This window comes from Galeopterus variegatus, unplaced genomic scaffold (genome assembly GCF_000696425.1).
Source record: "Galeopterus variegatus unplaced genomic scaffold, G_variegatus-3.0.2 Scaffold13463, whole genome shotgun sequence".
Taxonomy (NCBI): domain Eukaryota; kingdom Metazoa; phylum Chordata; class Mammalia; order Dermoptera; family Cynocephalidae; genus Galeopterus; species Galeopterus variegatus.
This window is the reverse complement of record NW_007739574.1, coordinates 14,333-33,452: the sequence shown is the minus strand read 5'-3', so window position 1 is coordinate 33,452 and position 19,120 is coordinate 14,333. Positions and strand designations below refer to the sequence as shown.

General features: G+C 35.0%; 1 protein-coding gene across 1 annotated transcript in view; it reads right to left on the bottom strand.

Moving 5' to 3' along the window:
• LOC103581611 (olfactory receptor 5AC1-like) overlaps positions 1-657 on the bottom strand; it is a gene marked incomplete at its 3' end in the record, with an annotated part of 1,516 nt that extends 859 nt beyond the window's left edge. The window contains 1 exon segment of the mRNA XM_008563400.1: positions 22-657. Within this exon segment, the coding sequence (XP_008561622.1) occupies positions 22-657 (636 nt within the window).
• Positions 658-19,120: the final 18,463 nt, after the last annotated feature.

Genomic DNA, 19,120 nt, shown 5'->3' with positions numbered 1-19,120 from the left:
GGTTGCGATCCGTTGCCGGACACGAAAAAAGACAAAAAGGAAAAACAAAAGCCTGTATAAAAGCACTAATGCATTAATAGAAGTGTCAGTGCAAGAAATTGTATATAGTGACAGGATTTCACAGTAGAAATGATGTATTATTTTGGACCTGCAGAAGGTTAATCTAAACAATAATCCCACATTAATTTTGGGATGTAGAAAACCAATTGCATATGAAATACTTATCAACAATGTGCAGAGTATGCTGGTCATCACCACTGGGTAAAGTATGGGGTTGCATATGGCTACATAGCAGTCATAGGCCATTGCTACCAGAAGGAAGCATTCTGTGTTTGCACTAGAAGCAAAAATATAAAATTGGGTGATGCACTCAGCCAGAGGTATCATATGATACTCAGATTAGAAATTTACAAGCATCTTGGGAGTCACCGAGGATGCAGACCAAGCATCTGCAAAGGCTAAACTGTCAAGGAACAAGTACATGGGGGTGTGAAGGTGAGGGTCCCTCCAGATGACAGCATTCAGTCCAAGGTTGCCCACCATGGTGATGAGGTAGACCATGAAGGACACCAGGAGCAGGAGCAGCTGCAGCTCTGGACGATCTGTTAGTCCTGTGAGGACAAACTCCATCACCTGTGTCTTGGTTGTGTCTATCATATTTACTCAGACTGATCACTGCAATGAGAGAGTTAATAAAGAAGAATATGAATCAAGGTTCATGTGAAATAACATTGGCATCCCATTGCAATTCCTGTGTTACAGTTCTTCTTTACTCAACAAGTATAAAGGTACAGTGTTTCTACTTTTAGCACACACATATGATTATTAAATATATTACAAATCGGGCCGGCCCGGTGGCGCACTGGAGAGTGAGCCACTTGGGAGGGCGGTAGCGCTCCCGCTGAGGGTTCGGATCCCATGTGGAGACCGGTTCCCACTCACTGGCTGAGCGCGGTGCGGGCGCAACACCGAAGGTTGCGATCCCGTTGCCGGTCCCCGGTACAGGCGCGACACCGAGGGTTGCGATACCGTTACCGGTCAGTAAAAAAGACAAAAAGGAAAAAAAATATATTACAAATAATTTTGAGATGTAAAGTTTTTTTAAGAATATTACTTGAAAAAAAAAAGAATATTACTTGAAGGGTTATGGAGGAGGGTGTAGATGCCAGCTTACCAGTCCTATAACCTGTCACTCATAAATACCTTAAAATTGAATGTATTAACAGTGAAGTATTATATAAAATTAAGCATAAAATTTTCACAGTCTACTTATATTTTATGGTAAGACTTCAGAAAATAAGTCTTTGGTTTAGGTTCTAAAGTGTTTTCTCACTTTCTCAGGAACATTCACATCTATTTTGCAAAAAATAAAAATTACCTCTAAAAGAGATCTTCAAAAAGTTAATGGGATAGATATATTATGAAAAACTATGCATTAATTTCAAAATTTTTTGCACCAAAATAAACTTGTGCCAACTTGTTATGTTTGAACAGGACTACTATGAGGCCCTAAGAAGCAGATCAGTTTAAAAAGAGTCCCTATCAGAGCAACATGAATTCTGATAAAATTGAAGCAAGTATAAACATCAAATTTATGGTGAAGCATGTGTGGAAGAGTGATGGAATCACTGATGAAAAGTTTATGGGGACAATACCCCCAAGGAAATCAGCAATCTACAGGTGGATAATGCATTTTAAGAAACAAGATGGTGAAGACGAAGCCCACAGCTGCAGACCATGCACATCAATATGCAAGAAAAAAACCTAATCTTGTGTGTGCCCTAGTTGAAGAGGAATGTCAATTTACAACAGGAACAATAGCTAATACCATAGACAGCTCAATTGATTCAGTTTACACAATTTTGACTGAAAAATTAAAGTTGAGCTAATTTTTTGTTCGATGGATACCAAAAGCATTGTGCCTAGATCAGCTGCAGACAAGAGCAGAGCTTTCAATGGATTGCTGAAACAAGTTAGATCAAGATTTTGAAGCATTTCCTCAAAGATTCATAGCAGAAGATGAAACATGCCTTTACCAGTACGATCCTGAAGACAAAGCACAATCAAAGCAATGGCTACCAAGAAGTAGAAGTGGTCCAGTCAAAGAAAAAGCAGGACTGGTCAGGAACAAAGGTCATGGCAACAGTTTTGGAGGGATGCTCAAGGCATTTTTCCTGTTGACTTTCTGGAGAGCCAAAGAACGATAACATCTCTTTATTTCCAAAGTCTTTGAAGAAAGTTAGACAAAGCTTAAGCAGGAAATTACCCAGGAAGACCATGCACATCAATATGCAAGAAAAAAACCTAATCTTGTGTGTGCCCTAGTTGAAGAGGATCATCAATTTACAACAGGAACAATAGCTAATACCATAGACAGCTCAAATGATTCAGTTTACACAACTTTGACTGAAAAATTAAAGTTGAGTTAATTTTTTGTTCGATGGATACCAAAAGCATTGTGCCTAGATCAGCTGCAGACAAGAGCAGAGCTTTCAATGGATTGCTGAAACAAGTCAGATCAAGATTTTGAAGCATTTCTTCAAAGATTCATAGCAGAAGATGAAACATGGCTTTACCAGTGCGATCCTGAAGACAAAGCACAACCAAAGCAATGGCTACCAAGAAGTAGAAGTGGTCCAGTCAAAGAAAAAGCAGGACTGGTCAAGAGCAAAGGTCACGGCAACAGTTTTGGAGGGATGCTCAAGGCATTTTTCCTGTTGACTTTCTGGAGAGCCAAAGAACGATAACATCTGTTTATTTCCAAAGTGTTTGAAGAAAGTTAGACAAAGATTAAGCAGGCAATTACTCAGGAAAGCTTCACCAGAGAGTCTTCCACCACAGCAATGCTCTTGCTTATTCCTCTCATCAAACGAGGGCAATTGTATGAGAATTTTGATTGGAAATCATTAGGCATCCACCTTACAGTCTTGATTGGCTCTTTCTGATTTCTTTTTGTTTGCTAATCTTAAAAAATCTTTTTTTTCTTCACTTAATATTGTAAAAAAGATGGCATTGACATGGCTAAATTTCCAGGATCCTCAGTTCTTTAGGGATGGACGAAATGGCCAGTATCATCACTTACAGGTGTCTTGAACTTGATGGACCTCACATTGAGAGATAAAGTTTATATTTTTTAGTTTTATCTTTTCATTTAATTTTCCACTAACCTTTTGAAGTCCCCTTATATATCTGGTAGTAAAGATATATCTCATTCTTTCCTCCAAGTCATTAATGGGTTGATAACAGCACAGCAAGTTAAAATCCCATTTTCACTGTTTTCTATCCATTAGCATTATGTTAGCTGGTTATGTGTTCCTCAAAATCATCCCCAAAGTTCTAATCTACTCATTTGATTATACATTCCTCAAAAGCCACCATATTTCTCTTTAAAAATTTTCTCCCAAAATCTCCTATATAAACACAATTTATTCACTTCATCCACAAATATTTAGTACCTCTCATGTTAGAGCAATGTCATTCTGAACTCAGGCACACATAGACCTGTATGTAACTCTGCTGTAAAGCCTGTGATGGTACAATGACCCCTATTTTAAGCATAGGGAAAAAACAAAGACAATACCCAGCTTATTTGCAGACTTGAGATACATCTAAGAGCTATCATTAAATATGCCAATGTAGACAATTATCATCCAGTTGTCTAAGATTATCTTTTAATAACTATTTCAGAAGCACATAATTTTAAAGAGATTGTAGACATTTTTCCTATCCTGATTTTTCTGATATTACAACTTATTCTCTATTAGAGTGGAATGAAACATTATAAAAAACATGATAGTGAAAAGAATGGCCAGTGTCTTGAAAATCTGTATCCAATTAAAATGACAAAAAATTATAAATTGTATTTTAATAGAAAATTAAATGAGGAGAAAATTTGGACCACAGTTGTAGGCAATGACTAACAGGCAAGGCAGAAAGAAAACCCAATCTAAAAATGTATTCATTGATTTTATAAACCTGGGAATTAAGTGAAAAGGCCAGATTCCATGGAAAGCCTGGGGCCAAAAAAATCAAAGTTGGGATTATCACAATACACTTCTTTAATGATAAACTATGCGCACTTCTAGGTGTGTTTTATGTATTCAGATCCCTACCATAGTGATCTAAAGCAGGAGCTGCCCACTTAGAAACAACAGACCTAAATACAAGTATATAATGATTCCACGGAATATTTTCAAGTCTTGAGTTCACAGCTCCTGAGCTTTAACAAGGCCAGGCAAGTGGGTGTCCTACCAAGATATACTTTTACTTCTGTAAACCAGTCACCAACCTGTATAGACCTATCTAAAGTCTTCACCCCAAGCCTGTGCTGGCATGAAACTAATTTCTTAAAGCATTTTCTTTGTAACTCAAAAATAAGGCACAATATGGAAAATTTAAGAAAGATGAGGTTCATGAAAATGCAATTTTGACAAGAATAATCTTTGATAAGTAAAAATGTGTAAAATAATTAAAATATTTTATGTGAGGTTACTTCAAAAAGTTTGTGAAAAAATGGAATTAAAAGAATACAATTCTTGCCATGAACTTATTGAAGACCCTCATATAGAAAGGCACCTTTAGGTTTAGAGTTTTTTCTCCCTTAAATAGAAAGAGAATAGAAAAACAAAATAATTGCTTGAGGTTTTTATTACTTCCAAAATGCACCTACTGAGAAACTGGTAATGTTTGCAGTAATTATTGAGTATGAATACTGTGGTCAAATTACCAAAAGTTCCACATTAGCTTTATTTTACACCTGCCAAGCATACAATAATGAAGCCTGATTCTCTGCAGATGTGGTGAACTGTTCTGCATTATTTCCAGGAAGTACTACATAGAACAAGAAACACATGAGGAGAAAGACCTAGACTCCCCTAAGAAGACCCATTATCTCCACGATCCTTACTTATTAGAAAATCTTCATGTTTATGGGAGGTTTCCAAAGTAAAGGTCAGAATAATTTTTATTTTTTGAAGTCACTGATAAAATACTAAATAGATTAGATATAAAAGTCATTATTATTCTGATGGAGAAAACATTAACTGAAACATACCAAAATTTTAGAATATTTGAGTTTTAACTCTACCTCTAAATTTCTAAGTGGTTATGCCAAAACCACTTTATTAACCTTGTTTTAAGGTTTGCATCTGTAATGCATTGGGTTTTCCAAGTTACATCTCCACCCACAGTCTGTGAGACTGTGACTCTTTTCTGCTAGTTAATAGACAGCATAGCACAGTGGTTAAGTATCACATGAGTTCTAATCTTCATTCGACAAATATATAGCTTTATATCCATAAAGATTCAGAGGAATTTAGCAAAATGTTTATTTAGCTTTTCAGTTCAGGATTGCTTTCTCTTCCATTTCTAGATAAATCATATTAAAAAAACATACATTATACGAAGTTATACGAGAAAACAAATTTCTGTAATCTCACCACTCATTGATAAATACAGTTAACTTTTTGGTGTATATTCTCCCGCATTTTACCGATGCATCTACCTGTATCTGTGTGTATTTATATATGTTTTAAAAATGAAATTATGGTACTATTATACATAATCTTTCAAAAACTGCTTTTAAGTTAATAACATGTCATTTATTTTTTATCATTAATATGAAAAACATGTTTTCTTCTATCCACATAATTTTTCATGAAAATCTATAATTATAAAGTCCTAGATGCTAATTTGTCGAAGTATGTGCACACTCTTAAGGAATTTTTTATGAATCTGCAAATGGTCCTCTGAGAAAATTGTACCCATTTACAATGAATGTTTTGCAACAATTCATTTCCCAAACTACACCAGCAAATGAAATAAAAATATGTGTGAGTATGTATGTATGTGTGTGCATATGAGAGATCTTCAAAAAGTTTATGGAAGGATTCATATTATTTCTAATTTAATTTTCCACAAACTCTTTGAAGTACCCTTGCATAAGAGAGAGAGAGAAACAGAGAGAAAGAGATCCATATATCAATATATCACTCTCCCTATATATTCATATATATAAGCATATATGTCTATATTTATACATATCATTCAACTTGGCAAGAAATATAACTAACATATGTTTTTTACAAAGAATGTAAAAATTTACCGAGAGTTATAAAAAGTGGTATAAGGCCGGCCTGTGGCTCACTCGGTAGAGTGCGGTGCTGATAAAAAGTGGTATAATGTTTGAAAACCCATAATTTTACCTAAATAGGAAGTCTCAAACTATTAAAGGTGTTAATTTTTGAAATTTAATATATAAATTGATGCAATTTCAAACAAAATCATAGGTAGATAATTTGACTAGAAAATTCTAATTCATCTGGACGAGCAAGTGGTTAATAAAGAAAAAAGGAAACAATTTTTCAAAAACAAATAAATACAGTTAACTTTTTGGTGTATATTCTCCCGCATTTTACCGATGCATCTACCTGTATGGACGAGCAAGTGGTTAATAAAGAAAAAAGGAAACAATTTTTCAAAAACAATAAAGGTGGGAACTGTTTCATGTCAAATATTGAGATATATCAGAAAGTTAGCTGTAATAATTGAAACTGTGCTTAATGTCATCAAGGTTCTATATGAGTATAAATTCACTAAAATTTCAGTGTCTGCTAGACTTGGGGAGGAAGAGTAGCAAAGTTGATGAAAAGCATTGACTACGGAAAAGACAGGCTTGGGGACTTTGCTGCTATACATTCATCAAATAACTTAAATTCTCTAAATCTTGGTTTCCTTATTTGTGAAATAAAGTTAATAATCTGCACTTAAAAGATTGTTGCTTGAACTTCTCTCTTCTTTTTTTAATTATCCAAACTAATGGGTTATCTGTTTATTTTCCCCCCAAAAACCAACTTTTTGTTTCATTGATCTTTTGTATCGTTTGGGGGTTTCTATTTCATGTAGTTCTTCTCTGACCTTAACTTTTATTTCTGTCTACCAATTTTGGGATTGGATTGTTCTTGTTTTTCTAGGTCTTTGAGGCATAGCATTAGGTTGTTTATTTTAAATCTTCCTAGTCTTTTGATGTAAGCATTTATGGCAATAAAGTTCCTTCCTAGTACTGCTTTTGCAGTATGCCACAAATTTTGTTACGATGTGTCTTTATTTTCATTAGTTTCAAGAATTTTTTGATTTCCTGTTTCATTTCTTCTTGAACCCATAGGTCTTTCAGGAGCATGCATGTTGTTTAATTTCCATGTGTTTGTACAATTTCCAGAGTTTCACTTGTTATAGATTCCTAGTTTAAATCCACTGTGTTCTGAAAAGGTACTTGAAATAATTTCAATTTTTTTAATTTGTTAAAGCTTAATTTGTGACCTAATATGTGGTCTATCTTGGCTAGGCTAACTAAAAAAAAAGAAGAGAAAAGACGCAAGTAACAAAAATTAGAAATGAAAAATGAGACATTACCAGCAATACCACATAAATACAAAGAATCATAAGAGACTATTGTAAGCAACTATATGCCAATGAATTTGAAAACCTGGAAGAAATGGATAGATTTTTGAACACGTACAAACTACCAAGATGGAACCAAGAAGAAATACAAAACCTGAACAGACCAATAACAAACAATGAGATTGAATTAGTAATCAGCAGTCTCCCAGCAAAGAAAAGCCCAGGACTGGATGGCTTTACTGCCAAATACTACCAAACCTTTAAAGAGTAATTAATACCAACTCTCTTCAAACTACTACAAAAAATTGAAACAGAGGCCATTCTCCCAGACTCGTTCTATGAGGCCAGCATCACCCCAATATCAAAACCAGACAAAGATACAACAAAAAAAGAAAACTATAGGTCAATATCTTTGATGAACATAGATGCAAAATTCCTTAATAGAATATTAGAAAATAGAACACAGCAGCACGTCAAAAAAATTATACACCATGATCAAGTAGGACTCATCCCAGGGACGCAAGGATGGTTCAACATACACAAGTCAATAAATGTGACACACCACATCTACAAAATTAACGACAAAAACCATATGATTACCTAAATAGACACTGAAAAAGCAATTGACAAAATTCAACGTCCCTTCATGATAAAGACACAGCAAATTAGGTATAGAAGGAAAGTATCTCAACACAGTAAAAGCCATATATGACAAACCCACCACTAATATAAACCTGAATGGGGAAAAGTTGAAAGCTTTTCTCTTAGGAACAGGAACAAGACAAGGTTCCCACTCTCATCACTATTATATAACACAGTATTGGAAGTACTTATCAGAGCAATCAGGCAAGTGAAAGAAATCAAGGGCACCTGGATTGGAAAAGACAAAGTCAAATTGTCCCTGTTTGCAGATGACATGATCCTATATATAAAAAATCCTAAAGTTCTACAAAAAAAACCCCTCTTTGAGTTTATAAATGATCTCTGTAAAATTACAAGACACAAAATCAACATGCAAAAATGAGTAGCAACTAACTCCAACAATGAGCTAGCAGAAAAAGAAATAAAAAGAGCTAGCCCATTTACAATAATCACAAAAAAAAAAAAAAAGCCTAAGAATAAAGTTAGCCAAGGAGATGAAAGATCACTACAATGAGAACTACAAATCACTTTTGAAAGAAATTAAAGAGGACACAAAAAAATGGAAAGGCATGCCATGTTCTTGGATTGGAAGAAATCAACATTGTGAGTGTCCATACTACCCAAAACAATATACAGATTCAACTCAAACCCCATCAAAAGAACAATGACATTCTTCATAGAAATAGAGAAAGCAATCCTAACATTCATATGGAACAACAAAAGACCCAAAATAGCCAAAGCAATCCTTAGCAAAAAAAATAAAGCCAGAGGTATAACACTACTGGACTTCAAATTACACGACAAAGTTGTAGTAACATAAACAGCATGGTACTGGCATAAAAACAGACACACAGACCAATGGAACAGAATAGAGAACTCAGAAATCAGCCATATTTACAGACAACTGATCTTTGAGAAAGACACCAAGAACATACATTGGGGAAAAGACTGCTCTTCAATAAATGGCGCTAGGAAAACTTGACTTCCATATATAGAAGAATGAAATTAGACCTGTACTTCTCACCATATGCCAAAATAAACTCAAAATGTTTTAAAGACTTAATCATAAGACCTGAAACTCTAAAACTCCTGAAAGAAAACATAGTGGAAACACCTCAGGAAGTAGGACTGGGCAAAGACGTTATAAATATGACCCAAAAGCACAGGCAACAAAAGGAAAAATAAACAAATGGGATTATATCAAACTGAAAAGACTTTGCACAGCTGAAGAAACAGCTAACAAAGCAAAAAGACAACCTACAGAGTGGGGAAAATATTTGCAAACTATACATCCAACAGGGGATTAATATCCAGAATACACAAGGAACTCAAACAACTTAACAGTAAAAAAACGATAACCCAATTTTAAAATGGGCAAAGGAGCTGAACAGGTATTTCTCAAAAGAAGGTATATGGCTGAACAGTATATATACCTTCTTTTGAGAAATACCTGTTCAGCTCCTTTGCCCATTTTAAAATTGGGTTATCATAAAGGAATGAAATGCTGTTATTCACAGTGATATGAATGAGCTTGGAGGACATTATGTTAAGTGAAGTAAGCCAGGCACAGAAAGAAGTAAGCCAGACACAGAAAGATAAATAATGCATGTTCTCACTCATATATGGAAGCTAAAAAGTTGGTCTCATAGAAGTAGAAAGTAGAATAGTGGTTACTAGAGGCTGGGAAGGGTCAGGGGTAGGGAAGAATAGTGGGAGGTCAGCCAATGGATAAAAAATTACAGCTAGATAGGAGAGATAAGTTCTAGTGCTCTGTTGCACTGTAGGGTATCTATAATTAACAGCAATTTATTGTATATTTTCAGATAGCTGGAAGAGAGGATTTTGAATGTTCCCAAGACAAAGGAACAATAAATGTTTGAGGTGATGCATATGCTAATTACCTTGATTTGATAGTTACACGTTGTATGCATGTATTGAAATATCACACTATACCCCATAAATATGTACAATTATTATGTGTCAACTAAGAATAATAAAAGATTTGACATGAAAAAAAAAGAAGGTATATGAATTGCCAACAAACACATGAAATAATGTTCAACATAACTTAGCATTGGAGAAATACAAATCAAAATGACACGGAGATATCCAGATAGACTGGATATTATCAAAAAGACAGAGAATAACAAATGCTGTCAAGGATGTAGAGAAGGAGGAACTCTTCTACACTATTGGTGGGACTATAAATTAGTACAGCCATTATGGAGAACAGTATGGAGGTTCCTCAAACAACAACAGATAGATCTACCATATGATCCAGCAATCCCACTGCTAAGAGTTATAGATATCGTCATGTCAAAGGGATACCTGCACTCCCATGTTTATTGCAGCTCTATTTTCAGTAACCAAGAGTTGGAATCGACTTAAATGTCCATCAACAGATGACTGGATAAGGAAAATGTGGTATATATACTCAATGGAAGACTACTCTTCTATAAAAAAGAATTAAATTCTGCCATTCACGGCAATATGGATGAACTTAGAGAAAATTATGCTAAGTGAAATAAGCCAGGCACAGAAAGAGAAATACCACATGTCCTCACTTATATGTGGGAACTAATAAAAAATAATAAACAAAGAAAGAAAAAAAAATACAACAATCACAATAATCTGTTAAACTTCCAAAAGAAGAGAAAAGAACTGAGGTTACCAGAAGTGGGAAAGGGGAAGAAGACGTAAAGGAAGAATTGGTTAACAGCCACAAATATTGATTACATTGATGTTGAATAAACTAGTTATCCTGTTTTGAATATCACATATTGTACACAGGTACTGATACTCAATTCTGTACCCCACAGATATGTATGATCAACTATGTTACAATTAAAGAAAAAAGATTGTTGCACGAATCAAATGAGAGAATGCATGTCAAGCCCTTATCACTGTACTTGACAAATAGTGAGGGCTCATAAAATGGTGACTTTAATAGTTTTTGTTAGTTATTTTGATTATTCATAAGGAAATCAGCAAAGCTCTTTTGTAAGAGAATAGTGTTTGGGTGAGCGAAATTGAGATATGTGCTGTCAAATTACCAATATGTGACAATGGCAATTAAATTCCATACATAAAACCACTTTTACATCCAGTCTAAACCATCTGCAGGTTGGCATGTACACCAGGAAATAGTGATTTCGGTGGAGCAAATGAGACACATCTTCTAGAGCAAAAAACTATTGAAATGACATGTTTTAAAGAGAAGCAATTACTATTTTGTTGAAAATTACAAACATCAGAACATTTCCCAGCTAACTTTAGCCTGCATCTTTAAAACACAAGGACACTTTTCTTCCTAACCACAATACCATTTTGACACTATTCTCTCAATACCAACTTATAACCAGCCTGTATTCAAATTTCTTCAATTGTTCCCAAATTATCTTTCACAGCATTTCATTGCATTTGTTTGTTGTTCATTGTCTCCATTAAGGCTCTTTTAATCCAGAATGGTGTTAGTTCTTTCTTTCCCCATCCTTTTTTATTTTGATTTTTATTTTTCTTGACAATGGCTTTTTGAAGAGACTGAGTAAATTCCAAAATTGTTTTATGAAATGTCCCACATTCTAGATTTGTGTAATTTACATTTGGTAACTTGTTTTCCTAGACCCTGTATTTTTTCTATTCCTGGTGTACATTATATCTAAAGCATTGATTAAACATTTTCAGCAAGAATACTTCATAGATGATGCCATTCCCTCATATTGCATCACATCAGGAAGCACATAAAGTCTATTTGTCCAGCTATTAGTCAGACTCAATTTGATCCCTGGGTTAAGGTGGTAAAAACCAGATCTTCCTACTGAAAAGTCATGTGTTTTTTTCCTTTACATGTAGCAAATAATTAAAGATAAGCTACTTCAGCACCTTGCAAATATCCAGGTCCTCATGAATTGTTTAGCTGAAATTTTTAGCATCCCTTGATGATCCTTGCCAGAATCAATTATGGCATAAGGAATTTTTAAATGGTAATTTTTTAATTCTATAATTTATTCTACATTTTTGGCTGGCATATTTTAACACAACAATAAAAATAGAAAAAATGACAGATTGTTTTAAAATTTATCATAATAAAAAGAAACAGAAATTTAAAGCAAATGTATCTAAGCATTGCTCAGACTTCTTCAGCCCCTCCAGAGATTCACAGATGCTTCTCCAAGTCTCCTAAAGCTCATCTTCCTTCTTATATGTAGTCAAAATGTTAGTGATTAAGGCAAGGTTTATGTGAAATAGCTTAATTATTCAGTCAACAAATATTTTTGAGTGTCTATTGTATAGTAGACCATGGTCTGAAATATTCTTTGAAAAGAAAAAAATTAATCAATCAATTTATTATCAATCAATTGAAAATTGCTCCAAATTCTATTTGGTCTATGATTCCTGTTTCTCATACTTAAAAAAAAAAAAAAAAAAAAAAAAAAAAAAAACGATTTTTCTCTCTAATGACCAAATTATTTCTTGCCAGGAAAATGTCTATATCGGGTAATGTTTTTGAAGCCTTACTTCCAAAGAGAAATTTTACAGATACATGCTTTTTACATGTCCTAAAGCTAATCTTTTGAAATATGTATTTATTTATGGAAAAATAATAATCATTATCATGATATAGTTTACTCTATATTTACATTGAACTTACAACAAAATGTATCCATATAAAATCTCTAAATTTCTCAGTACTGTTGGAGCACCTGACATTTCTCACATAGATTATATAATGAAAATAAATCTCAAGTGATCACATTAGCTATCTGTGACAGTGCAGTTTGTGGCAGTGGTTGCCCTGTTGGCTTAACCCCTTATTGGTTGCATATCTTTGGGAAAATGCAATCTTAACTTCCTTATAAAAATAAAAACTCATATTTGTATAGTGATTGATATTTCTGTAATGTACTTACACACATTTATTGAATCATGTGACTAGCTGAACAGGAAGACAAGCTCTTATTATTATCACCATTTAACAAAGAAATTCAGGCACTGCCCATTTAAATTAGCATCAAATACTCATTTTTCCTTCTGTTTTTGCACTAGCAGATTTACTGGAGGCAATGGTGGTCTCTTTTAGCCTCATTTGAGACATAGGAAAAATAACAGGTCTTCTACTTTGACATCTTCTGCATTTTCTACTACTCCAGACTGCCATCTCCTTTCCAATCTCCAAAGCTAGCAAAAGGACCAACTAGGTAACTCAGATGAGCACACTTTAAAAGCCCTGAAGTAATATTTAAATATGAGGTAAGCTTTCCTATTAAGAAGAAATCATAATTCAAAATCTAAAGAGATCGTGAAAAATGCATGAACAATTTCAGTGCTTTCATTCTCAAAATGTGGTCCAAGGTCTGCCTTCATTAGAATCACCTGAGATGCTAGTGACTGGCCCATCAGTGATCTACTGAATCCAATACCTATAGGCTCCTGCACACCACAGTTTGAGAATGACCATCTCAAGTGAAAAACTCCAAATCACTGGTTTCTTTTCTGCTTGTTACCAGTTGTAAATATTACATAGAGTCTATTCGTCTCAACTATATAAGCAAGGTATCCAGTAGACACCTTGTAAGAGCTCTATTGATATTCAATGGATTGATTATACTACACTATAATATAGATAAAATGGAGAACAGTTCAACATAAATAAAATCTCTGATGCAAAATGAGACTCCAATAAGGCAAGAAAAATATTTGTTAGGAAAGAATTATAGTTAGCTTTTTGCAAACTGTCTGGATATGCACAGCCAATCTCCTCAGGCTGATTATCTTATGACAATTTGAAAGAAATTGGTATTCTCTACAATTTTTTCATGAACGCATTTGTTTTCAGACAGCATAGTCCAGGTCTAAATTCAATACCAATTAGACAGTTGTATTAAACCTCCAAAAACAATAGAAGAATAAAGAATCACTTGAAGATTCTACTTTTACCTCCAACCAGTTACTTTTCAACCTTGGCTATATATTGGCATCATCTGGGGAATTAATATATATCCACATACTTACAGCCAAATGATCTTAGACAAAAGGCATTGAAAACATATATTGGAGAAAGAATAACCTCTTCAATAAATGGTGCTGGGAAAACTGGACATTCATGTGTAGAAGAATGAAACTAGACCCCTTTCTCTCACCATATAAAAATATCAACTCAAAATGCATTAAAGACTTAAATGTAAGACCTAAAACTATAAAATTTCTAGAAGAAAACACAAGGGAAATGCTCCAAAATGTAGGATTGGGCCAAGATTTTATGAATAAGATCTCAAAAGTACAGGCAACAAAAGCAAAAATAAACAAATGGGATTTTATCAAACTAAAAAGTTTCTGCACAGGAAAGGAAACAATAAACAGCAAAGGGCTGACCTGCAGCATGNAAATGGGATTTTATCAAACTAAAAAGTTTCTGCACAGGAAAGGAAACAATAAACAGCAAAGGGCTGACCTGCAGCATGAGAGAAGATATTTACAAACTATGCATCTGACAAGGGATTAATATCCAGAATAAAGAAGGAACTCAAACAACAATAAAAGAACAAATAACCCAATTTTAAAATGGACAAGGGAGCTAAATGGACATTTCTCAAAAGAGGACATACAAATGGCCAACAGGTAGATCAAAAAATGGTAAATAGATGTTTCTCAAAAGAAGATATACGAATGGCCAACAGACATGTGAAAAAATGCTCAACATCCCTCAGCATTGGGGAAATGCAAATCAAAACCACATTGAGATATCATCTCACACCCCGTTTAGACTGGCTATCATCAAAAAGATAGAAAAAAAAATGCTGGCAAGGACACAGAGAAAGGGGATTTCTTATACACTGCTGGTGGGACTGTAAATTAGTGCAGCCACTATGGAAAACAGTAAGGAAGTTTCTCAAACAACTACAGATAGAACTACTGTATGATCCAGCAATCCCATTACTGGGTATATACCCAGAGGAATGGCATGCATCATCCGAAGGGATACTTGCACTCCCATGTTTATCACAGCTATGCTCACAGTAGCCAAGATATGGCACCAACCTAAATGTCCATCGATGGATGATTGGATAACGAAAATATGGTACACAATGGGATACTTCTTGGCCATAAAAAAGAATGAAATTCTGCCATTCACAGCAGCAGGAATGAACTTAGAGAGAATTATGTTAAGTGAAATAAGCCAGGCACAGAAAGAGAAATACATGTTCTCATTCATATGTGCAAACTAAAAATAAATAAACAAATAAATAAGTTGAACTGTAAAAAGGAGAGAGAAGAACTGGTTACAGGAGAGTAGAGGGGAGAGAGTGAGAGGCTGGATAATGCACACAAAATTAAAGCTAGATAGAAAGAAATAAGTTATATTGGTGTACAGGCAACCCAAGAATCTATAATTAACAATAATTTGTTGCAAGTTATCAAATGACCAGAAGAGAGGAGATTGAATGTTTGCATCACAAAGAGTTGATTAAGTTTTGTAATGATGAATATGCTAGTTACCCTGATTTGATCATCCACGCATTGTATACATGTCTTGAAATATGTCTGTACCCCATAAATATGTATAATCCATAAGTTTTAATAAATAAGTTAATTATTTAATTAAGAAATAAAGGAAGGAAGGAAGAACTCAGTATCTGAATGACACCTCCTGAGAGTCTCATTCAACTGGTCTAGGATTGTGCCAAAGAATCTTTATTTTTAAAGCATCCTAGGTGATTCCAACATGCCACCATTGTTGAGCACCACTGCCTCAAACAAAAATGCACACTATACAACATACACATCATTGGCAGATCATTAGGGTTTTTTGCCCCCTCAAAAATAAGGGGAAATGAAAATGAGATACTTGATAGAAAATGGGATAAACCATCCATAAATTCGCCATTTTGACAAACCAGTTTATTTTAACAGTTATACAGAGGAGTTTTCATACTCAATAATAATCATTTAATCTTTTCAGAGTCTTGCCATTTTTCACATGATACTTATCTCCAGTGGTTACCAACACTGGCTGCACTTGGAGGGGTTATAAAAGTACTAAACCCTAAGATCTATTCCTAGAGATTCTAATTTGCTTTTTTTATGATGGTAACCAAGAGTGAGAACTATTAATCCATACTTTCTGGATGAGGAAGAAAAAGATATGCAAGACTTGTATGTTGACGTTTTTTCTTTAGTTGTATTGTTATCAACAGTGTCTGAAGTATCAAAGAATTGTTCAGTTTTATAGTATGCCATAAACTGGACTGAGAAGCACCTAGTGCTCTAATTCTCATGGGTTATGTAGCTATTAAGTAGAATCCGAACCTTCTTTTACCTAAAATATGAACCCATGAAAAACAAAAATATCTGCAAAGATCTCACAGGACTTTATGGAAAACCTAGTATCTGAGCTTTTCCTGGAAAAGAAGACGCCAGAAGCAGGACCTGAGGCTTCCTTACTTACACTCTATCAGCCCCAGGGACACAGCTGGACGAGGAAGGAGAGCAGAGAACTGGCCGGCTCCATCCGCTTCCATGTGCCTCTTCTGCCATCTTATGTTATCTCATCCTCTTCTCCTATTTTCTTCTCACATACACCCTAATTTGTATTTATACACATTTTGATATTTTTCCCCTCTCCTGTCTGGATTTCTTTCCCTCACATAAGACATAATAGCCATGTAGAGGCACCATAGGGTGGTGGTTAAAAGCATGGGTTCTGTGAGGTTAGCAGAGATGGGCAAGAGGGAAGGGAAGCATTGGTAAAGGGCCACAAAAATTGATCACATTGTATAATGTTGAATATACTAATCATCCTAATTTGAGCATCACATATTGCACACAGGTGTTGACAGTCAATGCTGTACCCCACAGATATGTACAATCAACTACATTCCAATAAAAAATAAATAAAAAATTTTTTTAAATTTTAAATAAATAAATACTAAAAATATCAAAATAAATAAATAAATAAAAGCATGGGTTCTGGTACAACTGACTGCAAATAATCCCCTGAGCTTCTTTCTGTGTGACTTAGTGTGTGTTACATATGCTTCAGTTGTCTACATGCAAAATTAGGATAACAATAGTACTTACCATACCTGGTTTATGTTAGATTACATAAGGTAATATTTTAAAGTGATAAAACAGTACTACTGGACAGTTCTCCAGGTGACCTTGGACTGACCCAATTCTCTCCTCTTTCTCACTTGTAGTTCTCATGAACAACTGTAGAATGTGCTGGGAATGCAACATCTTGAGATAAGAAGAAACTGGAACAGCCCAGGTGCTCTTCTGGTACCCCCAGAAACAGGTTGTCCTTCAAGGCCTTAGCCCAGCAATTCCTGATTGACCCGGGGTATAAGACACAGGCAGCCTGCTCTCTGGGGTGCCTCAGCTATGGTGCAATTGGGACATGCACAGACGAGACTGTCCACCTTGGGAAACTTACCTCAGCTCTGCAGGACAGGCTTGTCGTGAATCCAACATTTCCGTTGTCCCTTGCTAACTACCTATAAGTAGTAAATCAGCTTTATGTATCTTACAGTATATGTGGGTGTTCTGTCTCATCAGACTCTGGTAAGTTGATATCCAGTGCACAGGGAGCCTGCTTCACAAGTACCCGACATACAGTAAGGGCTATTTAAATGTTTGGTGAATAAATAAATTCCCTACTTACTCAAACCCATATGAGCATTACGATAGGCATAAATCTTACATTAATATATTTAAAACAACTAAGGCCACATGTTTCCTTTATCAAGCATTTGTTTATTTAAGCACGTACCACATGCCAGGCCCTGTGCTAGGATTTGTGTCTTCATTCAGATTCAACTCATAATCACTGATAATTACTAGGAAACATAATAGTCTTGTGAAACAGTCATAAGATGATTCACTGGATCTTCTTTCTAAAAAATAATGTTCACAGAGGATTTTACTTTCCAAAGATGGCTGCAACAATATGTTTCTTGCAACAATATGTTTCATCTTACATGCTCTTCAGCAATGTGACCTTCCCACTCCCCCATTAAAGGGGGAGTTTAAATCCCCCTCCCTTAGATTTGGTCTGACTTTAGTGACTTGTTTCACTGATGGAATGATCAAAAGTCATTTGCTGGAACTTCCAAAGTTAAGTCCTCAAATTCTGCTTGAGTCTCTTGATGCTAATGCTAAGAATCAAACGGCCGTACTGTGAGATGCTCAAGTCACACGGGGAGGTCACATGTAGATGCTGTAGTGTGAGCCCCAGTTGAGCTGCTAGAGAAAAGCTGGCTTCCATGCCAGCTCTGAGAGTGAGCTCTCCTGATGTCCATCTTCAGATGACTGCAGCTCCAGGCAATGTCTCACTTCAACACTACGCTACCCAGCTATACCAACCCGCAGAAATATGAGATAATAGTAAATTGTTGTTCTAAGCCCAAGTTTTGGTGTGTCTTTTTAGATAGTAAGACATAACTGGAACAATGTGTCAAGTTGTTTCTTTCAATGAAACAGTATACTCAATGGGTGAGAGGAGGATTGAAAGAAAAGAAAGGAAGCTGTAACTTTATCAGTGTCAACTAAATCATTTTATGCCTTTTACTGAATGTTCTAAATAAGCTAGTCGATGATATAACTATTAGTAATCAGAAAAAAAAATCAATTACCTAAAACTTCATATTCATGTCCTGAATAGTTAGAAGTCAATCTTCATGCTCAGGTCTTAATCAGTGTTCTAGAATTTACAATCTCCGGGGGACATAGAAGACATGAAATCCTAGGCATCAGTAGAACCTCAAAAAAATTTGTTGGGGGATAATTTTTACAGCTGTGCAAGGTATAGCATGCCTTTCTGCAATGCCTAGAAGTAGGTTAACAGTAATGTGAAGACCAAGAAAGAAAATTGGCTAATGCAAGAATAAAATATACCCACTTGAATGGCTAAAAAGTCCTGCTAAACAGACTATGAATATTTTATTTTTAAAAATTAAAGAAGAAGGATGAGAGAAAGAGAAGAGGAGAAGCAAGGGAGGGAAGAGGAAAAACTTATATAAATGCAAACTATTATGGACTGGAGAATGAATGGATTAAGAGAGCGCAATTTATATGCGATGGC